The 17033-nt window shown below is 39.6% G+C and overlaps 2 protein-coding genes and 1 long non-coding RNA gene across 3 annotated transcripts; 1 reads left to right on the top strand and 2 right to left on the bottom strand.

The window, feature by feature from the left end:
• Nucleotides 1-2122: 2122 nt before the first annotated feature.
• LOC306969089 lies at nucleotides 2123-3739 on the bottom strand. The gene is made up of 3 exons (XR_013793300.1): nucleotides 3609-3739; nucleotides 2894-3235; nucleotides 2123-2286 (listed from the first exon to the last, which is right to left on the bottom strand). It is a non-coding gene; the product is annotated as an uncharacterized lncRNA (long non-coding RNA).
• Nucleotides 3740-4731: 992 nt separating this feature from the next.
• daw1 (dynein assembly factor with WDR repeat domains 1) lies at nucleotides 4732-7783 on the bottom strand (the record flags this gene model as incomplete). Its single annotated transcript, XM_079579870.1, has 13 exons — nucleotides 7682-7783; nucleotides 7426-7498; nucleotides 7091-7235; nucleotides 6835-6893; nucleotides 6645-6767; nucleotides 6471-6570; nucleotides 6275-6382; nucleotides 6054-6160; nucleotides 5849-5951; nucleotides 5587-5701; nucleotides 5281-5357; nucleotides 4962-5124; nucleotides 4732-4766 (listed from the first exon to the last, which is right to left on the bottom strand). Exons 1-13 carry the CDS (start codon nucleotides 7746-7748, stop codon nucleotides 4732-4734), a joined length of 1275 nt encoding a protein of 424 aa, XP_079435996.1. The 5' UTR covers nucleotides 7749-7783.
• Nucleotides 7784-8505: 722 nt separating this feature from the next.
• slc19a3a (solute carrier family 19 member 3a) lies at nucleotides 8506-16998 on the top strand (the record flags this gene model as incomplete). The annotated part of the gene is made up of 15 exons (XM_079570961.1): nucleotides 8506-8655; nucleotides 8749-8928; nucleotides 9920-10085; nucleotides 10153-10387; nucleotides 10476-10627; nucleotides 11309-11501; nucleotides 11570-11711; nucleotides 12579-12692; nucleotides 13354-13509; nucleotides 13605-13840; nucleotides 14535-14970; nucleotides 15264-15342; nucleotides 15680-15872; nucleotides 16577-16718; nucleotides 16795-16998. The coding sequence occupies 15 exons, from the start codon at nucleotides 8506-8508 to the stop codon at nucleotides 16909-16911; spliced, it is 2691 nt and encodes an 896-aa protein (XP_079427087.1). The 3' UTR covers nucleotides 16912-16998.
• Between the last annotated feature and the right edge of the window lie 35 nt (nucleotides 16999-17033).

The raw sequence follows: 17033 nt of genomic DNA, 5'->3' as shown, positions 1-17033 counted from the left end.
TGCTCGTCTGTGGCAATCACGGTCAGTCTATACTCTGCAGTAATTTCCCTATCTAGGACATCAGTAGTGAACAGCTCCCCAGATTCTTCTTCAATAGAAAATGGTACATCTGTGCTCTCTATAGAATACCTGGTCGAAACAAATGCACAAGTTATTTTACTCGTGACGCGCTGAAGATTGTGAGACATCCAGGCAATTTGACCTGCATTGTTAAATCATTAATCAAAACAAGCTTATTTACCTAACAGGGAGCTTCGGGGTTTGGTCCCACTTACATTTAGTTTTAGATAACAATGTTTTAGTGATAATTAAAAAATAAATGAATAAATAAACACTGGTTCAGACCAATTCAGCTGGAACAAAGAATGCTTTCTTTCCCTCTATTTCAATAAACTGTCAGCGCAAAGCTGGCTGCGGCTGTGGCTGCAGTCACAAATTCAACATCTGATGAAGTTGTTTTGAAGAGTTATTGAACACACTAGCACATGGACACATTGATTTACCTTATCTTACCATTCTGGCCATGATCTTTGTCAGAGGCTGTGATCATGGCAAACACAGTCCCAGTCTGGCTGTCTTCAGATACAATAGTGTGGTAGGCCTCTTCAGTAAATTCTGGAGGGTTATCATTTTCGTCTTCCACTACCACATGCACAGTCAGAGTACCTGTAAGACGTGGGACTCCTGCAAATGAATTAAAATGTTAATTTAGTAAATAATTCCTTAGCGTATGTTTGTTTATATAAGTGTCATCACCTGAATCGACAGCCGTGATGACCACACTGTAGAGCGACTCGGTTTCTCTGTCTAAACTGTCAGCAATCGTGAACCCCCCACTGGGACTGATGGAGAACAGGTCTTTGTTTCCCGTTTGTATGGCGTAGGTCAGCTCACTGTTGAGGCCCAAGTCTTCATCCATGGCAGCAACCTCGAGATAAAGACCACACTGAGGTCAACAGATGGAGAAAATGCCAAAATCTGCCAAGCCATGTAACCAACTGTGGACTCCAGTTTATAGCACATAGGCTACTGTTTATTTTCCATGGGCTAACACTGTGAAAATATGTTTTATAATATTTAAAAAAGACAAGACAAACAAGCATATCATTGTATTAGGACCATATACATCAACAGCAAACCTGTCCAGTGGCTCTCAGTCTCAGTTTGTTTTTGAACATTCAGAAAAGGTCTGTTGTAAATTTCATCCATTGTCCGTTACTGAAAGAGACTTACTCTAGAGAGGATGAGTACACATTTTCAAATAACATTGATTTACCTTTTTTTTTAAAGTTCTGATAACATGATTACATAGGAATGTATAGGGATATGATTACTATATAATTTTTTTTAGCTTTAGAAAAACAATTACCTCATACGTCAGCTGTGTTGTGTCCACTCCATTCTCCATCACATATAAAGTCACTGTCCCCGGTGAAAAGAGCGGCGTAAAGTCATTCACATCCAAAACTGTGATATTGAGCGTAACATTTGTTTCCCTGGGCGGGTTCCCATGATCCACTGCTTTTAAGGTGACGTCGTAGTGAGAAGTGATCTCTCGGTCAAGTTGGAACATAACTGTAATGTCTCCTTTGCCCGAATCCACAACAAACGGGCCGACATCGTTGAGCGCATACCTCACTTGTCCGTTCTTTCCAATGTCCTGGTCATGAGCTTGGACTTGAAACACGCTTGTTCCAGGCAGAACGTCCTCCATAATTTCAAAGCTATATCTATTTTGTGTAAATACGGGATCATGGTCATTCAAATCTTCAACCATTATAGTGATGTTCATGGTGGCGCTCAATGGGGGCGAACCATTATCCACAGCCACAACAAAAATTGTAAACTTATCAATGTGTTCTCTGTCCAGTCTCTCTTGAAGGTTAACTCTTCCACTTTGAGGATCAACGCTAAAAATGCTGCCCGAACTGTCTGTCAAGTAGTACCAAACTTCTCCGTTCAAGCCGGCGTCTGGGTCCCGAGCATATACAGTCATGATAGTAGTATTAAGTTCACTGTCCTCTGGTATGGCAACTGTGTGAGAGCGAGAAGGAAACGATGGCGGATTGTCATTAATGTCTTCAACGGTTATGGTGACGACGGCGGTGCTGGTGAACTGTAGAGATGGAGGTCGGGCGCAGTCATTGGCTGTTATGGTCAGGTTGTGGAAAAAGTGTCTCTCTCTGTCTAACTGTGACTTAAGGCAGAGGATTCCAGATGGATTTATAAAGAAGATTCCGTCTTCATCTCCACTGATTATCTTCAGGTTTAATTCCCCATTTTCACCTGTGCAGAGAAAACATACGTGCAGAGAATATATGTTGAATGTATGCTGATGTTGAAAGACCTGGTATAACAGAACCTACTGTACATGTGAATGAGTAACCAAACCTAGCATTTTTTCTGTTTGAATTTACATTTGGGATCTGGCTCTGCTTTATACATTTTTAAGATTTTCCTCACCACATGCACATTTTGGTGTGTGTTACTTCTCATTCTTACTTAATTTACATTTTGTCATTATTTTGCTGAAAAAATGCCAGAATTATCTTTTTAGGAGATGCAAAAGGGGCAATGGAAATGATAGTGGTCAGATACTATGCCATTACGCGTTGGAGAGAGATGAACAAAATGGGCCATAATAGTGCATAAGTTAGAAACTACAGAGTTCTGCTTAAACAGACGAGATGCAAGTTGGTCATTTTACTACTGCCACCTCAGGTCTTACATGTAACTGCAGGTTCTATGAAGCTCGTGCATGATGGCACTTCGGACTCGAAAAAAAAATCTTTTTGAGTGACAGTGCAGGATTTTAGAGGCAGTTGTGGTGACTAGTTCTGGGCTCATTCTACGTTTCTTTGTAAGTGAGAATTGACTCAGCTGTTGAACATACCCTCATCTTTATCGGACACATTCAGTGCCAGAAGACAGGCTCCAGTCCACATATTTTCCTGGAGCACCAGCGAAATGTCCTCCTGGCTGAAGAGAGGTGGATTATCATTAACATCCAGCACGTTAAAGTACACACGGACACTGGAGACCGAGTCCTGCCCCATCTGTGCCCCCACACTCAGGATGAATAAGCTCTGTGTTTCAAAATCCAGGCCACGGGACAAAAGGAACTCCCCTGAGAAAGGGCTGAGGAGAAACAGGTTCTGCCCATCGTCCTCCAGAACCGAGAATGTGATAGGTGTGGGACTGGCGAGGGGCAGCTCCAGCTTTCCCACTACAGTTCCTGCCAGACACAGAGGTAAACAGCAGCTAGGGTTACTCAAAGCTAGCCAGGGTAATACATACAAAATGGTCTAATTCTTCATATAAACAGAACATTTTCTATGGTTTGTTTTAACAATACATAGGCTTGCCGTCTCTATATTGGATGCAAACATTGACCCATAACTATCATCATCATAACTAAGCAGATACCCCTACCTCAAGAGCTCAAAATTGTTTTTCCTGGTTGGGTCACCAGATTTATTAAACACATTTTAAAGTCGTTTCAAAATTGCCAAGTGATCTTCTATATTTATACTTATTTGAACTGATTGAATACAGAAACAATCAAGTAAACAATGATATTACCTGAGATATATTACAAGGAACCTTACCTGGCAATGTGTCCTCTTTGACTTTAAATGAAACGAACCTTGGTGAGCTCAGTTTATTCAGAGAGAGCAAGTCAGTGTCACGACTGGACAGAGCAGAGACAGAATCACGTCCAGGCACATTTTCCGAAAACCTCCCCACAGTGTTTGCATTCAGAAAAACAAGTTGAGTGGAATACATCTGCCAGATAATACACAACCAAGTTATATCGATGTAAAAAAGAATGTTTAATAATTACAATAAACATTCACTTACCAGAACGGTGTATCGAACATGAATGGATCTACTCCAATTTTTCAAAGAGTCCATTGTCAATTGCATGTCCAAACTTCACGCCATAGCAAAGGAACGAGAACATGTGTCACGTCACTATGCCCACCACAACCAAAGCTTGAAACAGTGGGCACTGGGGAGAGGGGGGTGAGGGCTAAGGGCGGTGCTGAGTCTATCAGGGCATGAGCATGTGACTGACAGCTTTCAGAGCAACAGGTAACACCTTTGTTGCAAAGTGAAATAAATAGTAAATAGGTGATAGGTTTTATAAACTTCAACAACATCAATTTAAATGTTAGCACAATAAATAATGATTTTCTGTTTTATGTCAAGACTCTTTTCATTCATACTTTGTTTTTTTATGTATAGTATTGGTAGCTCTGATTTGGGTTTGGAAATAAAGTGCTAAAAATAAAAAATAAAATGTTCTCATTCACCCTATTATTTTAACAGTTAATTCAGTGCGACAAGAGGGAGTTCATTGTACAGCCCCTTCGACGTGATGCTCTCAATTCCCCTTTTGTAACCTGAATACTGCACTGAACTGTAAATGTCATCCATGTTTGTGAAGTGTTTGACAGTACATTTAAAACGTTGCATTTGGTGAAAAAATTAACATTACTATTGGTGACTAGCCGTAAAAACAAACTTGATATTGCACTGTATATTATCCACAAATAAGCACACAATCGAATTACATGTATTAATTACTTTATTTGTTTCGAATGGAAAAGTGAACACAGTGAAATATTCAAGGCATTTACATATATGATAGATTTTTTAGGTAAAGTATACATTTAGCAACAGGTAATGACACGTAATGACAGTCGATCCGGGGTTTGAAATGAGCAGCTAATACCACACCCGACATGTGTTATCCTTGCTTCCTGAAAAATACCATAGAAGCATTTTTAGCAAATATGTAATGTGTTTATTTTGTACTGTACTTGTATTGTATTTCTCTTGCACTACATGTGCCCACAAAGTGAAACATTTTGTCGTATAATGTTTCTTTAAAGCAGTTTGAAATGTCCAAACAAGGAATACATGGCTAGTTCTACAGTGATCCTGTATGTACACACCGGTAATGAGGATGTCTCCCTCGTAGTTGAAGGCACAGGAAAAGATTTCATCAGTGTGGCCACTTAACACTTGTAGACACTCTCCAGTCTTGACGTCCCACAGACGAGCTGTCCGGTCCGAGCTAGCAGTCAGGAGTCGGGTGCTTTGGGGGTTGAAGCACACCTAACAAGCCAAACAAATTGAAAGTTGTCATATGGCTTTATAGCACAGTCAACATCAACTTCTATGTCTGGTTAATGGGGAACAAATATGGCTTAGTACATATATTACGTAGTATGGCAAGTGTTTTGTAACTTGGTGATTCTAAACAAAGCTTACCTTTGAGATCTCACTCTCATGGCCCGTCAGGGTTAACAGGTGTTCATGTGTAGTTGCATTAAACACTTTCGCAGTGCCTCAGAAAAATAAACAAAACTTTGGATTACTTAGTAGCCCACGTACCATCTATAAACAGCAAACATCTTTGAAATATCTGCCAGCAGACAGTCTACACATAGTTTTAAAAGAACTTCTCAACATTTATTTATACACTATAACTGTGTTTGTGGGGGAAAGAAATTGGTTCAGCCGGGATCAGTATGACCCATAATCTAACTATAATATGAATGCAATAAAAAGTCTTACAATCTGCAGAGGCTGTTGCAACAAGCTGTCCAGTTAAATCAAAGCATGCATCCATCAACTCTTCTGTGTGTCCTTTCAGCGTGGCCACACACATCCCGCTGGCTGCGTCCCACAACTGCAAACACAAATATACTTTAGTGACAAAGCATGATGGTATACAGACATTCATAGGGAAAATGTATTATAAAGGTGCTTTTATCAAACCAGTGAAGAATATAATACGGTAGATCTGTTTAAATCACCAGGGTGCATGAATGCTGACCTTGCAACTTTTGTCCATCGAAGCTGAAACAATAAGCGAGCAATCCCAGTTAAACTGCACATTGCTTATCTCCCCCTGGTGCCCATTCAAAGTGTGGACAAGGCTGGGGGAAAGACCCAGACAAACATTTTGATTAACCACTGCACTTTTATCTTTCATAATGTTGGTAACAGAGCATAACAGAGCGTTAATGAGGAGATCTGACCTTCTGGATGGAACATCCCATATCACCACACTGTAGTCAAAGGAGCCTGTGATGAGCTGATTGCCCACGGTGTTGAAACATAAACAGAGGACCTCGGCTTGGTGACCCTGAAATAGAACACATGTCAAAAGGCTTGAAATGACCCACAAATTACTTTATTTATAGTGTAAAAAATATAGTGTATTCTATTATAGCAACTGCATGAATAAAGCAGTACTCACGGACAGTGTGGCCACCTCGTCACCACTCTCCACATCCCACAGCTTAGCCGTAGTATCCATGCTGCCTGTGGCTACCAAAGTGCTCTGAGGGTTGAATGCCAGACAAACCTAAACGCCCAAAACATTCTGTTGTATAAACCACTTACTATTGATATTTTCAAGTAGTTGAGAAAAATATCACAGTAATCACACATACTATTTCTGCTGTGTGTCCTCTGAATGTATGGAAACACTTGCCAGTCTCAGCGCACCACAGTTTGCATGTTTTATCAAAGGAACCGGTGGCGATCTTGTCCCTGGAGCAAACAAAAGCGCAAAGATGTCAAGACATCATCTTTTATTGACATAAGTAATATACAAACTTGTTTACCCAAAGGGGTTGTTGAAAGCAATTGCATAAACTACACTTTGGTGAGACTCAAGAGTAAGAAGGCACACGCTTGATGCGGTGTCCCAAACTTTACAAGTCCTGTCATAGCTCCCTGTTATGAACCTGTGGAGGGCAAGAAAACATGAGGATATAGATATTTAACAATATAGATGCACCTTGCAGAACTCACTTCGATCCGGGCTTGTTAAAAGCAACATTTGTCAGTGGCAGCAAGTGAGCATTGAGTGCCTGTGAATGAGGACGTTGGGGAAAAAAAATAAAAAAAATCAGATGAGATTTTTCATCAAACACAAAGCACCTAAAAAACAATACTAGCATTTATAACTAGTCTTTACTTTATAGCTTAGGTTATGTGTTGATTTGGGGGAAATACCACATTTTACTTTTTTTTTTAAGTAAATACTATACTGGGAAAAAAATACAACCTTAACAAAACAAAATTTGTGGTGGTTTTGCTGAGTTATCTTCTCCTGAAGGCGAATGACAATATCTTTGATCCGATCAGCCCAGTGCTCAGTGATCAAAGGCTCTGTCTGTATAATCTCAGCCACCAACTCATCTGGATTTGTCCTGCAATAAGTACAGAAATGAATTTAAATGACCCTTTAAACATAGCACAGTAAGTAAAAGATTTTTCCGATGAGACATAGATAATAGTCCAAAATTTGTAAAGACAATAACATAATTTAACGCTATATGCTACGAATTAGCTAACACCATTGGCTCGAGTACTGTGCAAAATTTGTAAAAACTCACGTACTCTGCTGATAAATTCAGGAGGTCTATTGACTTTGTCTTTTGTTGCTCTCCTTTCTCATATTCAATTATGATACCTGGAGGAAAACGTATTGGGGGGGGGGGGGGGAAGGTTAGCAGTAGGCTTACACAGTAACGTCAGGTTAATTCTTTAGAGACATGTTGAAGCATTGTTGCTAACCGTTGTATCAAATCATAAAGACAGCTCTGTGATATTAAGTGACAAAAGTGAGAAGTTCAGATGAATGGTTTGAGGTTACCTGGTGGATAATATCGGAGACAAAATCGCTTAAGTTTCATTTTGCGCCGCGGGTCTGCGCTCTGCATCGTCCGCACTAAAGTTCACCAACACGAGGTTGCTATGGCGACGGGTTTGCGGCGACTCTCCGACTACGCATGCGCAAAGGAATGTAAACAAAGCCATGCCAGTAAGCACGTATTATGTTAAACGTGTATCTACAATTTAATAACATTTGCATACTTCAAGCTACTTCCAGCTCAATCTCACTTTTACTGTTTGCCTGAGCATAGCAACAAAAACAAGAAATATAAAATTGTAAATAATGCAAATTAGTGCCGTTTGATAAAAATGTAGGTATTACGGTCACTTAATCTGGCCTACACATCCACAACTTTCACATCATTTTTTATTTTTTGTTACTTTTTCTGTTGAGTTGCAATCAATATAAAACTGCTAACTTGAAACAGTTATTGTATTTCAACACAGCCTTCTTCATAACCCCTACCCATTATGAATAACTTTAAATGTAGGCTATGTGTTCTGTTCTGTATCTGTTCTGTTCTGTTCTGTTCTATGTTATTCCATTATATTCTAGTAATGAATTATTTCATAAAGATTGCTACATTTTAATTACCTATTGATGTTTAACTAAAATACACTTTTCCTTTCAACTCAACAGCAAGCTTTGCTTTTTTTCCAGGGCAAAGTCTCTCAGCTGATAAGGCCGTATTATTATTCTTGCTACTGAAGGAAACTTTACACGCCTGACAGATAACAGTCTGATTTCGAAGATATAGGTGGTCACTGTCAAGTAACAACTGGATACTGTTTAAAGAATAGGGAATGAGCTGTTGGAACAAATTGAAGTCCTCAAATTGGGCTTATCCCACTGCAGTGCTATGTCTTTATGGTTTTTTTGGTTCCTGCAGAGTGGCAGAGCCCTTCCTCACACCGTATCTGATTGGACCTTACAAGAACATTTCCGAGGAAGTGGTAAGACACTCAGCCATCTAGTTTTATAATCTAAACTTTCACAAAAGGCCTTAAGGAGATTCACCTTGAATAATCTTTGACCTTGTTTTGCAGGTAACCAACTATCTGTTTCCCATATGGACCTACTCGTACCTGAGTTTCCTTTTCCCCGTGTTTTTGCTGACAGATTTCGTAATGTACAAGCCTGTCATTGTTGTTCAAGGGCTCTTCCTGGTCTCCAACTATGTGCTGCTGTGCTTCATCCCAGGTTTGGCCGCCATGGTGTTCCTCCAGGTGAATAATTATCCCTGCAAATTACTCAAAGGGCCACAGATCTGTTTATGTTTTGTAATATGCTCAGTGTCAGAAATGATTTATATTATAATGTTTCATACTTACAATATTACTTAAAAGTCCTAAACCTGCTCTTTTATTTATTTGTTTACAACAATGAAAAAGGGAGCAATGCTTAAAATGCTAGTTGTGGTCCAAACTCATACGCAAAATTCCTAATGAATTTCAAACATCCCAATTCTTCACGGGGATTAGTTAGGAAAGTTTCAGTGTCACAGTAACACTATTGAAGACTAGCCTGTTAGATTAATGTGTTTTATAATTATGTGGGAAGTCTTTTTCATTGAGTATACTGGAGGGTTTCACCAAATAAGTCTCAGATCTCAGATCAGCTGAATTTAAAGTTCAATCAAATCATTTTTTTTCATAAACAGTAAACAGTGCAACATGGTCCTGCCTAAATATGCATTTCCGTAATTTTAAAATATGTTATTCTGATTTAAAGAATAGCACTAATCTTAGTTAAACAGCAACACAAGTGAGAGTTCGGGAAAATTCACAGCTACCATGGACATCTTCCATGTTTGTGGGTCTTTGCAAACATTTTCCATAGAACATTAGCTAAAATGTTTTTAGCTTATGTTGTTAGCTAATATTAGCTTTTTTCCCCTCATTATTCCTTACAACATATAAAGTGGAGAATAAAAGCCATGGAACAACTCTGTTAGCTGCTTACTGGTAGATGCATCTAACAATGTAGTCCAAGTGTTTTAATGTGAACAATAACTCCAGTACTTTACCTTTTAAAATATCCATTGGTTTATTATTGCTGCAAATCCCAAGATGCTTAGTGATCCTGACAATCCTGAACTCTATAAGAAGGCCTAATCCACATCCAAAAATGTACATAAGTTTTATTACAAAAGCTTTCATCTCTTTAACTAATTATTCTGAAGATAATTAATATTTATCATTAAAATCTTATTCACAGGTTAACTATGCGGTGGTGACAGCGACAGAAGTGGCTTATCTTTCATATATATACAGTGTAATACCTTTAGAGAACTACCAACGAGCAACTGGATATCTTCGTGGTGCTATGATGGCTGGATACACCTTTGGGGCATCACTTGGCCAGGTGCTTGTATCCGTGGCTGGTACGTCACAAATGAATGTAAAATCTTATTCAGAACAGCATCAATAACAACTGCAATTATGTGACAGGTCTGGATTACTTCTACCTGAACACCATCACTCTTGGAATTGAAATAGTGGCTTTTTTTCTTGCTTTATGTTTGCCAATGCCCAAGACAAGCTTGTTCTTCAAAGGGGCACAGACCTCTCCCTCAGAAAAAGACTGTCCCGTACAAGACAGTGGGCCTCGATGGTGCAGCGGAGAAAATATGATCAGAGCAGGCCGTTTACTTTGGCAAAGTTTTAAAGAGTCTTACTCTTCAAGGTAAAGCCATTTTTATACAGTGTTTTATTGGCATGCTTCTCTTCTAATATTTGACTTAACCTTTGTATTTGTCATTTACTGATTGCAGTAAGTTAATCTGTTGGTCTCTGTGGTGGGCTTTGGCCACAGCTGGCTACACACAGATCTTCAACTATTGTCAGTTGCTGTGGGACCATATAGAGCCTTCTGAAACTTCCTCTGTATACAACGGAGCAGTGGAGGCAGTAAGCTGTCTGGCAGGTGAGTCTAATGGGGTCATTAACCAAGCGTTTTGTCATGTGCAAAATAAGTAGCACATGCAAAAGTGGATCAGCTACAGAGTCATTTATGCATTTTTCACTCACGTATAGCATTCTCTCATTTACATTTCAGATTTGGGGCCCTAATTCTGTAATACGTGCTATTTCAAGTGGTAAATTCAGTGCAACACGTCCATAAGTGACCCCCTAAATGTTTAAGTTTATCTACTTACATACTAAATACATTCTTCTTGTTCTGCAAAGCACTTAGAATTATTTTGTTATGCATCAATGGCACACAAGATGGAAGCCAGCTCGGGCTTAAAGATAAAGTGCATCCGAATCAGCAATATAATATTTTCAGTAGAGAAAAATATTCCCTCTCCTGTTTCAAAACCTGCCGACCCTTTAATTTAAACCTCCACAAACTAATTTATTTAGAAGGTATTTCCGTATTCTCTCAAAGAGCACTGTCAACTGAATCTTCCTTATAGGAGTCTTAATTATAAATCAAATAGCAATTGTAAAAGTTGTTGGAAAAATCACGAGATTAGACATTCGATATTCTTCTCCCCAACTGATTTTCTCCAGTGAATCTGTGGAGAAAATCACTTGTAAAACCGAAAAATTTCTATAGCATTAATAAATGAAATAAATGTCCTGCCTGCTTCCCTTCATCCAGGTGCAGCGGCTGCGTTCGGTGTGGGGCATGTTAAGGTGACCTGGGCAGTGTGGGGCGAGTTGGCTCTGGGAATGTTCTCAGCAGCAGGGACTGGAGCAGTTTTTCTTATGGCTCTGACCAACAACATATGGGCCTGCTATGCCGGATATGTGATATTCAAGTCTTGCTACATCCTGCTCATTACCATCGCTGTGTAAGATAAACAACACTTTCAATATTGCCTTTTGTTCAGTGTTCATGCTTAGTGGATTTTGTTGTCAGATTTCAGATTGCTTCGAACCTCTCCATGGAGTGTTACGCACTGACTTTTGGCATCAACACGTTTGTGGCCTTGTTGCTACAGACGATTGTGACTTTCATTGTTGTTGATGATGCTGCTTTGGGACTGGACATCGTTACTCAGGTATTATCATTTTGCCAACAGTAACAAGTTGCAGTCAGAAGGCTACACACACCTTTGACCAGATTTTATACAATATGTATATTACGTATTAATAACAAGAGTGTTGTTGACTTATCACTTGTGACAGGGTTGCCAGGTCTGGGCAGCTAAAGCCGCCCAAAACCGGTGGACATTTACGACGCGGCTGGAATTTTCAATATTTTTTACTAGTTAACAGAGCGCATGTGCTCCTGCGATCCTGAGATTTTAGTTTAGTGATTTTGATTTTTTTTTAAAGGATATAAACAGCACATTTTACATTGAAAACAACAAGGCAAAAACCCGCAGACAGTATTTTTCACTTGCGGCAAGGCTTAAAAACACGCAGACCTGGCAACCCTGCATGTGGAGTTAGTTCATTTGATGCATCATTATTTTTTTTTACTTCAAATAACCAGATAAGGCTGCACAACTTTGGAAACAAATATCTAATTAGGAGTTAGATTTGGAATTTATGTTTCAATATCAAAACTGAGTTCACTATGCGATTTTAAACATGTTTAGAAGCAACATTTGAAACAGCACATTTCAGAGCACTGCAAGGTTTGGCAGGTTTTAATAAGACATTATGAAGACAAGATATTTATTGTTTGCAAGGGATATTGTTCTGCTTTTTTCAGTCTTTACATTGGGATTGACTCACTGTGCAGCCCTATAACTACAGTGAGCAAACATACAGTGACATCTAGTGGGCATAATGCCTTCACTACCGTTTATTAAGGCTGAATTCAGAGTCTTCAAAAGTCTTGTGACTGTATATTGGGGGACATTACTGAGTTTCTTACACTTTTACTCACAATATCTTTGGTTTGCTACTTTTCCTTGCAGTTCTTAATTTACGGGAGCTACTACGCAGTCATCTCAGTGCTGTTCCTGATGCGAGGGACCTACACAGCCTGCACACATCAAAACCATTCAGAGGAAAAAGACTCTCGTGTGAAGGTGATCACTGAGGAACGCTTTTGACCAATCAAATAAAGTATTTTCAAGGAAAAAAGAAAGCACTCCATGTTTTGTTCACGAAGGATAATACAAAGAATATTATGTAGTATAGACCTATAATCCAATATTGCTGCATGCCAAATGTACAAATCTATTGTGAGTAATCCATTTTTTTAAAGGACATTTTTTCTATACAAAATTTCCCCGTCACACCTAAATAACTGCTATCCATCATGCACAAATTTAAGCCTTTGCTATTTTGTCATTTAAATAGTTGCTGTCACAAAAATGAAAAAGAGAAGTCTAAAAATTGAACATACATTTTAATACATTCAACACCGCACTGGTATTATGTATTTAGTATTACAGTATGTTTGCATAAATTCTGACTTGTAAGGAAAAATTAATCAAAAATATTTTCACATGTCATCAATCTGGAATCAGGGCCTTGCTACACTGACTGTCAGGCTGTCAGGCATGGAAACTTTATTATTATGACTTCACTCCTGGCGATCATGCCACGTGCACATTTAACTGCTTGACCCATGACCATGACTGTTGTTACTGATTGACAAGCGGCATTTAACACAAGACGGAACAGACGCCCTCACAGAGGTCCTAGTTAGGTCTGGGACGGGTTCATAGAAAAACTGTGGTGTAGATGGAACTTAAAAGGCACTGGAGAAGTTGGAAGTCAGACTGGAGGTATGCCACTTCACTTTTATGCACATACGGATTCTTCAGCACTGTCAAGCCTCTGGAGCCCTTTCTCATACCATTCCTGACCGGCCCTGACAAAAATCTGACGTCAGAACAGGTAATTACGCATCATTTAGTGACACAACACACAGCTATACAAACATTCCATATAAAGACATTTTTATGGTTGTGACGCAGTGCTTTTTATGACAGGTAAACAATAGGATTCTCCCGGTATGGACCTACTCCTACCTCGCTGTGCTGGTGCCGGTGTTCCTGCTCACCGATTGGCTGCGCTACAAGCCAGTGGTGTTCTTCCAAAGCGTTGCCCTTTTCGTCACGAACGCCTTACTCCTCTGGACCAAAAGTGTGGCAGCCATGCAGGCCACACAGTTTGTGTACAGCGTGGTGACGGCGTGTGACGTGGCATATTTTTCATACATTTACAGGTGTGGCACCCAATTATCAATCTGTGCTGATGAGGGACTTTATCTGTTCTGTTTGGCCCCTCATAAGAAAACTCACTAGATAGCTCCATTTGTCAGGGGAGCACATTTTTCCAATAACTATAATAGAATTGCATCATTATCTCGTTTTTTTGGCCTGTTATTGAACAGGACAGTGCAGGATGGTAGGTGGTGATAAGCGAAGAGAGACGCTCACCAAATTGCCAAGGCCAAAGGTCTGCAACCTGTATTATGAAAAGAGCCATATTGCCCCCTCTTCCGCCAAAGAAAAATAGTTTGGAGTTGCAAAATATAACACAGACAGCTTATACACTTTTAAAAGTTTTAATCTTTTGTTAAATTGAACACAACAAACAAGTGCAGTCTGCATGTGTCGGCCTACTTTGAAATAGCCTAAAATAACCGATAACCCGATAACTTTTTCCTCCGACCTCAGTAGTACCTGAACTTTTTTGCTGATACCATATTGGTATTGTTTAAAGGTACCCAGCCCTACACATAATATAAATGGTTTGGCAGTTCACTTTGACTATAGTAGTTCAGAATGGTATATTTTTTGGTCTGTTCAGCCTTTGGTCAGATGATGCTCCAGATATGCAGTGAAACTTGCAGTATATACATACTGCATTAAGGCCTGGTAATATTTAATCCTGTTTTGTTTTTTTCTCATTTGCAGTGTGATAGAGGTGAAGAGGTACAAGAAGGCCACCTCCTACATCCGCAGCGTGCAGCTCTTGGGCTACACTGTGGGCTCAGTCCTGGGGCAGGTCCTGGTCAGCTTTGATCTGATGTCATACGACAACGTTTTAGTGCTCACCCTGGTTCTTATCGCTGTGGCAATGGTCGTAACCCAACTTCTACCAATGCCAAAGAAAAGCATGTTCTTCCACAAGAAAAATCATGCTCCTGAAGATTCTGGTGTGGATATACACATGGGGTCAAATGAGGAAAATACAAGTGATACGGCACCCGGTACCCGAAGTTTTGGAAAGGTTCTTTCTCTGTTGTGGCAAGATTTTGTTGAGTGCTATGCTTCCCAAAATCTGCTCATTTGGTCCGTCTGGTGGGCTTTGGCTACCTGTGGCTATAACCAGACAGTCAACTATGTGCAGGTTAGTTGAAAATCACACAAGCATTCATTCATTGACAATTTGAGGTCATTTACCAGTTTTTTTTTTGCTCAAGTAACTCATGCAATTTCAAATAGTAAATGTTCTTGCATTTTCTATTGAGCAACAGTCGAGATAAATTACTTTTATTTTAGCAGGGACATTAGAGTCTGACCCAAAAACAGAGAGTATAAGATGAGAAACTCTTATTTTTTTTGTTATAGTAGAGATCTTGATGCAGAATTTTAGTACTTTTTGACATCTCCATAGCATCAATAACAGCTCTGTTGTTTCAGGTGCTGTGGGAGCACGTGGAGCCCTCCCAGAACGCCAGCATTTACAATGGTGGTGTGGAAGCTGTTTCCAATCTTTTGAGTATGACGCACAGACCATGTTTTACAGTCGGTTCAGGAAGTTTTCATTCTCATCTATTTATAACTACGCTGAAGTTTGGAAACAGAAAATGTTACTTCCTGCATCACAGGCAGCGAGTGGAATTTACCACAGGCGTTTAGGAAAGTTCAACAGCACATCTAGTTTGTGAACCTGTTGGTGCAAAGTTTTACCAGTAGAATAATAATTACGGTACATCATTTAGGATCATACTGTGACGTAATGAAATAAAAAGGATAAATAATAGGTCTGAAAACTTTCTGAACCCACTGCATATTTAACTTGGACACACAGTATAATGCTGCTCCTCTCCCTGTAGGTGCAGCCACAGCGTACGGTGTGGGCTTCGTTGAGGTGAGATGGGAGCACTGGGGAGAGCTCTACCTGGGAGGACTCTCTGGACTTGGGGCGGCTTCCCTCTTCCTTATGACTTTTATAGGCAACATATGGGTGTGCTACGCTGGATACGTGGTTTTCAAGTGCCTGTACATGCTGCTGATAACAATAGCCATGTAAGTACAGCGTTAGGAGCATTACTAATAATAACCCAATGACTCATCACTGTTGAACCTTACTGTTTATTATGGATTGGCTCCACATACTTGCCATATGAAACATGATTGGATAATACTTTTATCTCTATCTGTACTGTTTTTACCCATATCATTTGTGCTGATAGAGGACATTAAGCTTCGTGCCAGTTTTTGTTTCATCTGGATGAACTGAATTGTGTATTAGTAGTTTATTTAAGCAGTTAACATTTTTTTTTTTCTCATCACAATTATACAGGCTGAAGCCCTGTCCACACATACTTTTTAAAAACGCAGATATTTGTCAGTGTTAGGGCCTTCGGCCACACGCATCCACATAAATGACGTCACTGCTTTGGATATTTTTGTAAATGCTCTGCAAAGTGGAGACTTTTATAAACGCTGTATAAAAGGAGAGGTGTGGACAGAAAAACTGGATATTTATTTCCCCCGGGCTGCGTGTGTCCATGGCAACGTTATTAGTTTGACCAATAAATGAGCCCATGGAGATGGAACGTTGCGTCAGTTCTGCAAAAAAATCTGTCGTGTGGACAGAGATAGTTTTGTATACGGTTGTAGAAAGGTCTGCGTTTGTGGAGATATCAGGATAAGTGTGGACATGGTCTGAAGCAAGAAGCCTTTAAGTGCCTATAAGTGTTCTAACAAGAATGGCGCTTGCTTTAAAGGTATCAGATAGCAGCTGGTCTCTCAGTGGAAAGATACGCGCTGGTGTTTGGAGTGAACACATTTGGAGCGTTAGTTTTACAAACGATCCTCGTGTTTGTGGTTGTTGACAGCAGCGGGCTGGGGCTTGGCATCATTCCACAGGTGAGCCTCTCGCTTATAATGGAATACACTGTAAATTACAGTATTGCATCTTAATGACATCTTTTTTTGTCCCCAGTTTACAATTTATGCAAGTTATTTTGCAGCCATTGCCACCGTTTTCCCGCTACGAAGAATCTTTACTATTTTGACTTCCAGAAATGACCGTCCAACTTTAGAAGAGAGAAAACTGTAGGAAGACATCCATGTCTCGGTCTTCTTTTTTTTTTTTTATTAAACAAAACATTATAAATTAAAAATGAATAACACAGTTTGGTGGATTCTTATTTAAAATTTATTTCAATATATAATGTATAT

Source organism: Gobius niger (assembly GCF_951799975.1).
Source record: "Gobius niger genome assembly, chromosome: 1".
Lineage (NCBI taxonomy): Eukaryota > Metazoa > Chordata > Actinopteri > Gobiiformes > Gobiidae > Gobius > Gobius niger.
The sequence above is the reverse complement of the archived record's forward strand: the minus strand, read 5'-3'. Positions and strand labels throughout refer to the sequence as shown.